This window comes from Mustelus asterias, chromosome 21 (assembly GCF_964213995.1).
Source record: "Mustelus asterias chromosome 21, sMusAst1.hap1.1, whole genome shotgun sequence".
NCBI lineage: Eukaryota > Metazoa > Chordata > Chondrichthyes > Carcharhiniformes > Triakidae > Mustelus > Mustelus asterias.
In genome coordinates this window covers 21,063,272-21,076,831 of record NC_135821.1, presented here as the reverse complement: position 1 = coordinate 21,076,831, position 13,560 = coordinate 21,063,272, and the positions used below count along the sequence as shown (strand labels likewise).

Here is a 13,560-nt window from a genome sequence, read left to right as displayed (position 1 = left end):
GTTATGGGGAAAAAGCAGGATTAAGTTATTGAGTTAGACGATCAGTCGGGCAGCATAGTCGGTGCAAGCTCGGAGGGCCAAAGGGCCTGTTCCTGTACTGTAATTTTCTTTGTTCTTTGTACGGTGAAATGTATAGGTTGTTGCACACTATACAGACGAAGCATACCGTTCATAGAGAAGGAGTGCAGAATGTGTTACAGTCATAGCTAGAGTGTAGAGAAAGATCAACTTTAATGCAAGGTTGGTCCATTCAAATGTTTGATGGCAGCAGGGAAAAAACTGTTCTCGAGTCGGTTGGTACATGACCTCAACTTTTCTATCTTTTTCCCCAATGGAAGAAGGTGGAAGAGAGGATGTCCGGGGTGCATGGGGTCCTTAATTTTGCCGGCGGCTTTTCCGACGCAACGGGAAGTGCAGATAGAATCAATGGATGGGACTGGGCTACATTCATGACTCTTTGTAGTTTCTTGCGGTCCGTTAGAATAATGGTGTTGGAGGCTGAGCTGTAGTCAATAAATAGGAGTCTGACATCGGTGTCTTTGTTATCTCGGTGTTCCAGGGTTGAGTGCAGGGCCAGGGAAATAATAATGCCTGTTCACTTCTTTCCTGCTTCTGATGTGGCGACACGGTGGTTAACACTGCTATCTCACAGCGCCAGGGACCGAGGTTCGACTCCCGGCTTGGCTCGCTGTCTGTGTGGAGTCTACACGTTCTCCCCATGTCTACGTGGGTTTCCTCCGGGTGCTCCGGTTTCCTCCCACAGTCTGAAAGACGTGCTGGTTAGGGTGCATTGGCCGTGCTAAATTCTCCCTCGGAGTACCCGAAGAGAAGCCGGAATGTGGCGACTCGGGGAATTTCACAGTAACATCATTGCAGGGACAAACTGATTGCCAACTGGACATCACATTATGTTAATGTAAGCCTTACTTGTGACTAATAAACTTTAATACAGCCTTGGTGTCATCGTTAACCCATAAAGCAACTCCATCTCCTGCCCTATCCTGTCCATCGTTCCACAATACTGAGTAAGCACCCTTGGACATTCAACTCCCAGTCCTGCTCCTCCTTAACCATGTCTCTGGAATCCCCACCAAACCTTACCCATTGGTCTCGATTGGTGCCACAACCCATTGTCCCCACAGGGAGTGGCACTGCGCCTGCGCGGCCGCGGCCCCGACCCCTCGCGAGACCGGAAGTGAGCAGGCGCGAGCAGCCGGCAGCCGTTTCTCAATCTCTCTTCACGTTCCGGCGATTAACCGCCCCGCCCGCCTGCCTGAGGCCGGAGTTTTTAATTATTATTATTTTCCGCTCCCGTCGGGAATTCTAACTGGGTTTTACCGCTGAATCACCTTCTCCCTGGCCAGACTCAAACTTTTACCCGCGGGGCCAGCAACACATTCGCGTCCGAACCGGCCGTCCGCCTCCTCGAGGCTTCACTCGTCTCGTTTCTGATTGGTTAACGCGGCTGTCAATCAGAGGCACCAAGGGTTTCGATTGGTTGTCATGCCTGTCAATCACTGTCCCTTAGATCCACCCATCTTGTGGCTGATTGGCCTGTTCCCTTCGCTCCGGCTTCTGATTGGCTATTTCACGTGTGATTCATAGCCCCCCCAAGGTCCGCTTTCCTCGCTTGTGATTGGCTTTGTTGCCTTGTCTCCTGCCTCCGATTGGGTAATCCGATAGTCAATTAATCTGTCCCTTGGCGCCCGCCCATCTTGCTGCTGATTGGCTCCTTAGCTCTCCTCTACACCGTATCTGATTGGCCTAATCGGCGATCAATCATTGTGACCCTGGGAACCGCCCACGTTTCGGTTGATTGGCCTCTTGCCTTTGCTCTCTGCGGGTTCCGATTGGTTGATAGCTCCTGTTCGGCTGTCAATCAAACCCAGTGAGTCATTGCCCCTGGGCTTCCTAAAGACATGTTGTGGAGGTGCTGGTGTTGGACTGGGGTGAACACAGTAAGAAGTCTCACAACACCAGGTTAAAGTCCAACAGGTTTATTTGGTAGCACAAGCCACTAGCTTTCGGAGCGCTGCTCCTTCATCAGGTGAGTGTGAGTTGTGTTCACAAACAGGGCACAGAAAGACTCAAACTCAATTTACAGAATAATGGTTGGAATGTGAGTCTTTGCAGGTAATCTTAAAGGTTACATTGTGAGTGGAGAGAGCGTTAAGCACAGGTTAAAGAGATGTGTATTGTCTCCAGACAGGACAGTTAGTGAGATTTTGCAAGTCATGGGGTTTACAGGTAGTGTGACATGAACCCAAGATCCCGGTTGAGGCCGTCCTCATGTGTGTGGAACGTGGCTATCACTCTGCTCAGTGACTCTGCGTTGTGAAGGCCATCTTGGAGAGCGTTTACCCGAAGATCAGAGGCTGAATGCCCGTGACCGCTGAAGTGTTCCCCAACAGGAAGAGAACACTCTTGCCTGGTGAAGTGGAACTCTTCACCGCACAGGACCTTCAACTGATGCTATACACTAGATACATCGATGACATTTTCTTCCTTTAGACTCATGGTGAACAATCACTGAAACAACTATATGATGACATCAACAAGTTCCATCCCACCATCAGACTCACCATGGACTACTCTCCAGAATCGGTTGCATTCTTGGACATACGCATCTCCATCAAGGACGGTCACCTCAGCACTTCACTGTACCGCAAGCCCACAGATAACCTCACGATGCTCCACTTCTCCAGCTTCCACCCTAAACACGTTAACGAAGCCATCCCCTATGGACAAGCCCTCCGTATACACAGGATCTGCTCAGATGAGGAGGATCGCAACAGACACCTCCAGACGCTGAAAGATGCCCTCATAAGAACAGGATATGGCGCTCGACTCATCGATCGATAGTTCCAACGCGCCACAGCGAAAAATCGCACCAACCTCCTCGGAAGACAAACACGGGACACGGCAGACAAAATACCCTACATCGTCCAGTACTTCCCCGGAGCAGAGAAGCTATCACATCTTCTCCAGAGCCTTCAACATGTCATTGATGAAGACAAACATCTCACCAAGGCCATCCCCACACTCCTACTTCTTGCCTTCAAACAACCGCACAACCACAAACAGACCATTGTCCGCAGCAAACTACCCAGCCTTCAGGAGAACAGTGACCACGACACCACACAACCCTGCCACAGCAACCTCTGCAAGACGTGCCGGATAATCGACATGGATGCCATCATCTCACGTGAGAACACCATCTACCAGGTTCACGGTACATACACTTGCAACTCGACCAACGTTGTCTACCTCCATACACTGCAGGAAAGGATGCCCCGAGGCATGGTACATTGGGGAGACCATGCAGATGCTACGACAACAGATGAATGAACACCGCTCGACAATCACCAGGCAAGAGTGTTCTCTTCCTGTTGGGGAACACTTCAGCAGTCACAGGCATTCGGCCTCTGATCTTCGGGTAAGCGTTCTCCAAGGCAGCCTTCACGACATGCGACAGCGCAGAGTCGCTGAGCAGAGACTGATAGCCAAGTTCTGCACACATGAGGACGGCCTCAACCAGGATCTTGGGTTCATGTCATTCTATCTGTAATCCACGACTTGCCTGGGCTTGCAAAATCTCACTAACTGTCCTGGCTGGAGACAATACAAATCTCTTTAACCTGTGCTTAACCCTCTCTCCACTCACATTGTCTGTATCTTTGAGACTTGATTACCTGTAAAGACTCGCATTCCAACCATTATTTTGTAAATTGAGTTTGTGTCTTTATACACCCTGTTTGTGAACAGAACTCCCACTCACCTGATGCAGGAGCAGCGCTCCGAAAGCTAGTGGCTTTTGCGACCAAATAAACCTGTTGGACTTTAACCTGGTGTTGTGAGACTTCTTACTGCACTCTTAAAGCGCCATATTCTCCTCTTAAAGGGACAGCTCCCTCCAGGGGAACACATTTCAATAACTGCTGCTTTAATACTAACTTATATTTCTTCTCCCATTGCTCTTCTCTGTTGTATATCATTCCAAACATTTAAAATCCAGATGTGTAATTTAAAAGAGACTTATATTGGGCACATTTCCCAACACCAAGTCTCACTTTCCACCTAGGAGGAGGCCATTCGGTCCCTCGAGTCTGTTCCATCATTTAGCTAATTCATGACTGATCTGGGTCACCTACCTTGAATCTGTTAATACCCTTTGCCTGGAGAAAATTAATCAGCCACAGTGAGGCCAGCACTGGATGAGGCTGGGAGCCGTACATCTCCCTTTGGAACGCTCCACCCCACTGTGGACTGTGGATGCTCACTCGATGAGCATAGTCCAGGCAGAAATCAATAGGACTTTGGGTGCCAAAGGAGGTGGGGAGAATGCAGGGAGGTGGAGTTGAGGTAGATGATTAGTCATGATCTTATTGAATGGCAGGACAGGCTTGAGGGGCCGAATGGTCTACACTAGCTCCGATTGAGAGAGCTGTATGCCCTTGAAGAAGTGAAACCAATCAAGGCACTGTTTTGTTTTTAAATCTTTTTGAGTCCAAAGTGACTGAATTATTCTGCCACCTTGTCTCTGTCACTTCTCTGGGCTAATCCCATGATCCAGGAATGTCTCCTTTGGTTAATGTTGTCCCTTGTACTTCTACCTGACAGGGGAGTTGGCACTTCCTCCACAGCAGATATGGCGGATTGGCAGTCACACTTTCGGAATGAAGATGAGGAGGATCCAGAGGAAGCAGAGGAAAACGAAGGGAGGTCTCCCCTCAACCTCCTCCGCTCCAGAGAGAACAGCCCTAGCTCCCTCAACCTTTCCTCATAAGACCTACCCTCCAAATCAGGCAGCTTCCTGGTAAATCCCCTTTGCACTCTTTCCAGCGCTTCCACATTCTTCTTATAGTGAGGTGACCAGAACTGCACACAATATTCCAAATGTGGTCTCACCAAGGTCCTGTACAGTTGCAGCATAACCCCACGGCTCTTAAACTCCAACCCCCTGTTAATAAACGCTAACACGCTATAGACCTTCTTCACAGCTCTATCCACTTGAGAGGCAACCTTCAGAGATCTGTGGATATGAACCCCAAGATCTCTCTGTTCCTCCACAGTCTTCAGAACCCTACCTTTGACCTGATGGGCCAAATGGCCTCCTTCTGCACTGTAGGATTCTACGATTCTAACATGCTGTACACCTCTCGATAATAAACATTTGAGGCTGAGGAGACGGGTTTTTGATAGGAGAGGGAAACAGGCAGGGAAGTGGAGTTAAGGCCACAATCAAATCAGCCGTGATCTCATTGAATGGTGGAGCATTCCTGTTCCTATTTATTATGTTTAAGTACAACACACTGCGCACGTTTTGATAATTCTAACCCTGACCTGAAACCATAGCCTCAATGAGTGACAGAACAGTACTCACCAGTGCTTCCCCCAGATGTTATATAGGGTGGCACAGTGGTTAGCACTCCTGCCTTACAGCGCCAGGGATCCATGTTTGACTCTCGGCTTGGGTGACTGTGCGGAGTCTGCACATTCTCCCCGTGTCTGTGTGGGTTTCCTCCAGGTGCTCCAGTTTCCTCCGGAAGGATGTGCTGGTTAGGTGCATTGGTCCTCTGGTTCTTGATCCTTCCACCAATGGGAACAGTTTCTCCCTCTTGACTCTGTCCAGATTCCTCGTGATTTTGAACTTTTCCAAGGAAAACAGTTCCAACTTCTCCAATCTATCCACATCACTGAAGTCCCTCATCCCTGGAACCACCTGGACCTTTTCTGAAGCCGTCATATCTTTCCTAAGTTGCAATCTCCAGAATTGGACGCAATACTCCAGTTGATGCTGGACCAGTGTTTTGTAAAAATTCATTTTCACTCCCTTGCTGTTGTACTCTGTGCTGTTATTTATAAAGACCAAGATCCCATGTGCCTTTTTATCCACTTTCTCAACTTGTCCTGCCACCTTCAATGATTTATGCACATATACACCCAGGTCTCTCTGCTCCAGCACCCACTTTAGAATTGTTTGTTTTATTTTATATTGTGTCCTATGCATTCTTCCAACCAAAATGAATCAGAAAGAGGCTATTCGGCCCATCGAGTCTGCACCGACCACAATCCCACCCAGGCCCTACCCCCATATCCCTACATATTTACCCTCTAATCCCTCTAACCTACGCATCTCAGGACACTAAGGGCAATTTTTAGCATGGCCAATCAACCTAACCCGCACATCTTTGGACTGTGGGAGGAAACCGGAGCACCCGGTGGAAACCCACGCAGACACGAGGAGAATGTGCAAACTCCACACAGACAGTGACCCAAGCCGGGAATCGAACCCAGGTCCCTGGAGCTGTGAAGCAACAGTGCTAACCACTGTGCTAGCGTGCCGAATCATTTTGCGTTTCTCAGCATTACATTTAATCTGATACTTGTCCATTCCATCAGCCCCGTCTTTGTCCTCTTCAAGTTTAACACTATCTGACAGTTCACAGTCCTTCCAAGTCTTTCTTAATTCAATTTTTGCAAACACATTTCCAGCTTCATGACAGGTGGCACAGTGAAGGTATTCCTCCCATGTGACTCAGCCACAACTTCAGAAAGATCTGAATCCTTTCTCTCTCCACAGACACTGCCAGACCTGCTGAATTTTTCCAGCATTTTCCATTTTTATTTCAGATTTCCAGCATCCCCAGTTATTTGATTTTATTAGATGAGTAAAACGCTATCATTAAGAAACCCACCAACGCCTCTATTTTCTGAGGAGACTAAGGAAATACAACTGGAAGAATGCTTTCGATGATGCATCTGTAGGTGTTGGTGAGAGTCGTATGTCCGCAGATAGAAAGCATCCTTTCTGGTTGTATCACAGCTTGGTATGGCTCCTGCTCTGCCCAAAACCGCAAGGAACTACAAAAGGTCGTGAAGGTAGCTCAATCCATCACACAAACCAGCCTCCCATCCATTGACTCTGTCTACACTTCCCGCTGCCTTGGCAAAGCAGCCAGCATAATTAAGGACCCCACGCACCCCGGACATTCTCTCTTCCACATTCTCCCATTGGGAAAAAGATGCAAAAGTCTGAGATCATAGTACCAACCGACTCAAAAACAGTTTCTTAGAATCATAGAATCCTACAGTGCAGGAGGAGGCCATTTGGCCCATCGAATCTGCACCACCAACTATCCCACCCAGGCCCTATCCCCGTAACCCCACATATTTACCCTGCTAATCCCCCTGACACTAAGGGACAATTTAGTATAGCCAATCAACCTAACCTGCACATCATTGGACTGTGGGAGGAAACCCACGCAGACACGGGGAAAATGTGCAGACTCCACACAGACTTTCACCCAAGCCGGGAATTGAACCCGGGTCCCTGGCGCTGTGAGGCAGCAGTGCTAGTCACTGTGCCACCGTGCACCCCTGCTACCATCAGACTTTTGAATGGACCTACCTCCATTAAGTTGATCTTTCTCTACACCCGAGCTATGACTAACACTACATTCTGCACTCTCTCCTTTCCTTCTCTGTGAATGGTATATTTTGTCTATATAGCGTGCAAGAAACTATACTTTTCACTGTATACTAATCCACGTGACAATAAATCAAATCAAACCAGGGTGACACCCCCCCCCCCCCCCCGCCCCCAACCCCTGCAGTCTTTCCGGGGCCTTCTCTGAGTGATGTCACTGCGGTTCTAGCAGTTAGAAGGTCGTTGAGCCACAGCTATCGATTTTTTTTTACAAAAGAGAATGTATTACATCCACTCACAGAGATGTCCAGCTGTTACAAACACCATAAATCCCTCCTAATACAAAGAAGCGTGTAGTGGTTGGAGAATGATCACAAGCTGCGATTACTCGGTTTTGTCACCGGCCGCTCTTTTCTATCAGTTAAGGTTGTGACGTGTTGATTTATGTTTCAGAGGACATTTGATACGCAGGCAGGGATAGCTTAGTCTTCCTCATCGATGCCTCGGAGGCCATGTTTGAAATGAATGGTGAGGCCACTTCAGCATTCGACATGACTATTCAGGTAAGAGGAGACCAGTGACAGTGCTGTAGGTGACAGTCGTTAAGTATGTTCAGGGCTGAGGTAGACAAATTTTTAATCAGTCAGGGAATCGAGGGTCTTGGGGATAAGGCGGGAAAGTGGAGTTGAGGATTATCACATCAGTCATGATCTCATTGAATGGTGGAACAGACTCAATGGGCTGAATGGCCTCCTTCTGTTCCTATGCCTGATACTCGAATGGTCCTATAAAACCAGATGTCTGTCTCTCCCTCACATCTCTGAGAGACACACACACACACAGTCCCTCTTCTTGAAAACATTCAAGGCACATTTTTACCTCAAAAAAGGTTTTTGAAATTTGTCCTGATGTTTTTCAAAAATACTGTGAAGAATATCTACCGTGCAAAAGGGACAGCACGGTGGCACAGTGGTTAGCACTGCTGCTTCACAGTGCCAGGGACCCAGGTTCGATTCCCGGCTTGGGTCACTGTCTGTGTGGAGTTTGCATGTTCTCCCTGTGTCTGCGTGTGCTGAGTGTTTTAAGAACATAAGAAATAGGAGCAGGAGAAGGCCATCTAGCCCCTCAAGCCTGCCCCGCCATTCAGTAAGATCATGGCTGATCTGATAGTAGTTTAGTTCCACTGACCCGCCCACTCCCCATAACCCTTAATTCCCTTATTGATCAGAAATCTATCTACCTGTGACTTAAACATATTTAATGAGGTAGCCTCCACTGCTTCAATGGGCAGAGATTCCCTACCCTCTGAGAGAAGAAGTTCCTCCTCAACTCTGTCCTAAACTGACTCCCCCTTATTTTGAGGCTGTGTCCTCGAGTTCTTGTTTCCTTTCTAAGTGGAAAGAATCTCTCTGCCTCTACCCTCTCTAGCCCCTTCATTATCTTATATGTCTCTATAAGATCTCCCCTCAGCCTTCTAAACTCCAACGAGTACAGGCCCAATCTACTCAATCTCTCCTCATAAGCTAACCCCCTCATCTCCGGTATCAACCTGGTCAACCTTCTCTGTACTCCCTCCAAGGCCAATACATCCTTCCGCAAAGGTCGGTTGATAGTGCTGCTGACTGATTAGACTCTCTCTACTTGCAGTGTGTCCACAGGGTTTACACCAGTAAGATTATTAGCAGCGACCGTGACCTTCTGGCTGTCGTGTTCTTCAAGCATGTTTATGTCCTCCACGACTTGGACACACCAGGCAAGTTTATCCCCCAGATCTGGAGCAAGTCCGTTTAAACTCGGTGTGGGGTATGTCCCTCCCTTGGGACTCTGCTCTGTGCACGTTGTGGTGTAGGTACGCAGCTGGGAGCAGTAAAGTGACAATAACCAGGCAATCTGATTCAGTGATGTTGATTGAGAAGTAACTATTGGCCGGAATACTGGGAATACACTTCAGAAGTATTGACTGTAAAGCGTTTTGGGACATCTGGGATTGGGAAAGGCGCTATATCAATGCAATTGGTGCTTTTTGGTTGCACTTTTCACATTTACCCACCGTCTTCTCATGGGATCACTGATATGAAGAGCAGGCAACAGGCATGATGGACTGAATGGCCTCCTCATCATAGAATCCTACAGTGCAGAAAGAGGCCATTTGAGCCAGTACTGACAACAATCCCAGGCCCTATCCTTGTAACCCCATATACTTACCCTGCTAATCCCCTGACACTAAGGGTTAATTTAGCATGGCCATTCCACCTAACTGTACGTCTTTCAGACTGTGGGAGGAAACCAGAGCACCCAGAAGAAACCCACGGGGAGAATGTGCAGACTCCACGCAGACAATGACCTGAGGCCGGAATTGAACCCGGGCCCCTGGCGCAGTGAGACGGCAGTGCTAACCACTGTGCCACCCGTGCCACCATGTATGTAAAATTCTATATTTCCTTGATCCCATTTCCTTTGTCCCTCTGTCCAGTTGGGTTAACATCCTTTCTGCCTCAACCACAAAACTTGAAAATAAATTTCACATGTTTACAACTCACAATTCTCCAGGACTTGTCTGGACCACAGGAACGGAATGAACATTCTGCTAATAAGAATAGTCTATTTGAAACTCCAGATTTAACGCCCATTCTTGGACCTAATTGCTAATTACCGCAATCTCAGCCCGTCCAGAGCCACTAAGCGGACAGCTCAAGTCCAGATGAGATTCTGTTTCCATGGAGCAGAACATGTGTCTCCTCGAGCCCACTTCCACTGGAGGTGTGGGGAACTCTGGCTGGCACAAAGAACAAAGAATAATACAGCACAGGAACAGGCCCTTCGGCCCTCCAAGCCCACGCCGCTCCCTGGTCCAAACTAGACCATTCTTTTGTATCCCTCCATTCACACTCCGTTCATATGGCTGTCTAGATAAGTCTTAAACGTTCCCAGTGTGTCCGCCTCCACCACCTTGCCTGGCAGCGCATTCCAGGCCCCCACCACCCTCTGTGTAAAATATGTCCGTCTGATATCTGTGGCATGAGGCACCATTTTGCAGGACAGCTCAGACTGAGGTTCAAAACGCACAAGTCCTTGGATGCATTGTTTTGAGGTCCTGGTGGAATAGAAATATTGTGGTTACAAATTGTGGTGAACCATCGTTGGTTCCCATTGGATACTGCTGAGCCGGGGCTGGCCAGGACTACAAGGATGTACATATGTTACTGTTGGATTGTGCTATTGTTGCTGTTGGGTTAGGGTGGGGTTGTTACACCTTTGTATTGTAGTGTTGTGGCACATCCCAGTCGGGCTCCGCCTCCTGGGAGAGGTATAAGAGTCCCTGCTCTGGCCGGGACCCCTTCAGTCTGGGATAGTGTATATAAGTTCTGGTAGCTTCATTAACAGTAAATAAAAGCCTTTCATTTACTGAGCTTCAAGCCTCGTGTCTGAATAGCGCATCAATTTTATTTACTGTCGTTAAACTCTCGTCGAAAAAAAAAGAGAGAGAGTATGGAGCAAATTCTCAAGCCGGAACGCCTTACGCTAGATCCACGTGCGGTGGGCGCTTCTAACACCTTCGACCACTGGCTGAAGTGTTTCGAAGACTACCTGGCAGCCTCCGCAGCGGTCACCACAGATGATGACAGACTCCGGGTCCTCCATGCGAGGGTAAGCGACACTGTCTACCTCGCGATCCGTGCGGCCACTAATTACCCCAAGGCCCTCGAGCTTCTAAAGAAGCGCTATACCAAACCACCTAACGAGATACACGCTCGTTACCTCCTAGCCACTCGACGACGGCAGTTTGGCGAAACGATGGAGGACTATGCCAATGAGCTCCTACAGCTAGCCAGGGGCTGTGACTGCAAAGCTGTGTCGGCTGAGCAGAGCATGTACGACCTCACCCGAGATGCGTTTGTGGCCGGGGTCGGATCGTCGTACATTCGACTTAAACTGTTGGAGAAGGGTAACCTTAATCTTACCCAGGCCATCGAGTTAGCAGAGATGCTCGAGTCGGCTTCAAAGAGCTTAGTTTTATATCCGGAGGACCACGTGGAGACAACGTGGCAGGAGCAGTCGCAAATCCCTCCTCGTCCCTCGGGTTCGAAATGCTGTGTAATGGCGTGCTCCCATTCGGGCCAGACGACGGCTGCAGCCCCGTGCGGCCCGCGGTGCTACTTCTGTGGAGGAGCGAAGCATATCCGGCAAAAGTGTCCCGCTAAAGCTGTATTGTGTACCGCATGCGGTAAAAAAGGGCATTATGCAAAAGTGTGCCAATCTAAACCCAGGAACAGCAGTGCGGCCTGCGATTCTTCAGAGCTTGGGTCATCATCGTCGAAGTTGTCGCGGGGTTCGTCCACGTGCGAGACCAGGACGACGCCATTACGGTCGACGGAGTCGGAGTATGACCACCAGGGGTCGCTGAGTTTGGCGCCCTCACCCACGTGCGATTCATGGGGGCAGCCATGTTGGTCGACACTGACCACGAACGACCAGCAGGGGTCCTCCGCATCGATTTCAGCTGCCTGCAGTGGCGTTCATGAACCAACGGTGGCGTCGATCATCCTGGACCAGGCCAAGCCTCAGAGACTCGACCGTTCTATGATGAATATCCAGGTAAATAATCATGTGATTTATTGTCTGTTTGACAGCGGGAGCACTGAGAGCTTTATCCACCCAGACACTGTGAAGCGGTGTGGACTTCAGATTCAACCTGCCAAACAGACAATCTCTATGGCATCGAGGTCCCGGTCTGTTGCCGTGCTAGGGAGTTGCGTGGTAACCTTGAAAGTACAAGGCACAGTTTAGGAGCGCTTCAAGCTCCTTGTGTTGCCGTATCTTTGCGCGCCAATACTTCTCGGACTAAACTTCATGGTCCACTTGAGGAGTGTAATCCTACAGTACGGTGGGCCACTCCCTTCACTGGCAGTGGGAAAAGAGCAGCAGCCTCCAAATTGCCCAACGCGCCCCGCCTGTAGCCTCTCGACGCTGAAGATCACCACACCCTCCTTGTTTCAGAATCTTGTGCCAGGCTGCAAGCCCATCGCGACTAAAAGTAGGCGTGACAGCACTGAGGATCGGATCTTCATTAGATCTGAGGTTCAGCGGCTCCTCAAAGAAAGGATCATACAACCCAGTGTTAGTCCGTGGTGAGCACAGGTCGTGGTGGTCAAGAGCGGGAACAAACCCCGGATGGTCATTGACTACAGTCAGACCATTAACCGATATTCGCAGCTGGATGCGTATCCCCCTCCGCGCATATCTGATATGGTCAATCAGATTGCGCAGTACCGGGTGTTCTCCACCATAGACCTCAAGTCTGCCTACCACCAACTCCCCATTCGCCCAGAGGACCGACAATACACGGCTTTTGAGGCGGATGGTCGCTTGTATCATTTTCTCAGGGTTCCCTTTGGTGTCACCAATGGGGTCTCCGTCTTCCAGCGTGCTATGGACCGAATGGTGGACCAGAACGGGCTGCGGGCTACCTTCCCGTACCTGTATAATGTGACCATCTGCGGCCATGACCAGCAGGACCACGACACAAACCTCCTGAACTTCTTACGCACTGCATCTCGCCTGAACTTGACCTACAACAGGGAGAAGTGTGTGTTTCGTACGCGCCGTTTAGCCATCCTAGGATACGTGGTGGAAAACGGGGTCATTGGCCCTGATCCAGACCGTATGCGCCCCCTTGCTGAACTTCCCTTACCTACTAGTGCAAAAGCACTGAGAAGATGCTTAGGCTTCTTCTCTTATTATGCGCAGTGGGTTCCCAATTACGCGGACAAAGCCCGTCCGCTCATTAAGTCCACGACTTTTCCCCTAACGCCAGAGGCCCGATTGGCCTTCGATAAATTGAAAGCCGACATCGCGAAAGCTACGATGCACGTGGTAGACGAGTCCATCCCCTTTCAGGTGGAAAGCGATGCATCTGATTTCGCCCTGGCCGCCACACTTAACCAGGCGGGCAGGCCCGTCGCATTTTTTTCCCGCACCCTCCAAGGCCCCGAAATTCGGCATTCAGCGGTGGAAAAGGAGGCCCAGGCCATTGTGGAGGCCGTCAGACACTGGTGCCATTACTTGGCGGGAAAACGGTTCACCCTGATCACGGACCAGCGGTCCGTGGCGTTCATGTTTAACAACACGCA

General features: G+C 49.5%; 2 protein-coding genes across 4 annotated transcripts in view; one reads left to right on the top strand and one right to left on the bottom strand.

Annotated features, from left to right (window-relative positions):
- LOC144509182 (X-ray repair cross-complementing protein 5-like) overlaps positions 1-1,654 on the bottom strand; it is a 60,755-nt gene extending 59,101 nt beyond the window's left edge. The window contains exon 1 of one of the 3 annotated variants that reach the window (XM_078237620.1): positions 1,102-1,654. The gene's annotated coding sequence lies outside the window, so the exon portion shown is untranslated. The remainder of the gene's footprint in view (positions 1-1,101) is intronic. The other 2 variants (XM_078237621.1, XM_078237623.1) reach the window with 2 other exon arrangements.
- LOC144509525 (X-ray repair cross-complementing protein 6-like) overlaps positions 1,073-13,560 on the top strand; it is a 37,947-nt gene continuing 25,459 nt past the window's right edge. The window contains exons 1-4 of the mRNA XM_078238431.1: positions 1,073-1,313; positions 4,621-4,722; positions 7,901-7,992; positions 9,077-9,182. Coding sequence (XP_078094557.1) covers positions 1,073-1,313; positions 4,621-4,722; positions 7,901-7,992; positions 9,077-9,182 — 541 coding nt within the window. The remainder of the gene's footprint in view (positions 1,314-4,620; positions 4,723-7,900; positions 7,993-9,076; positions 9,183-13,560) is intronic.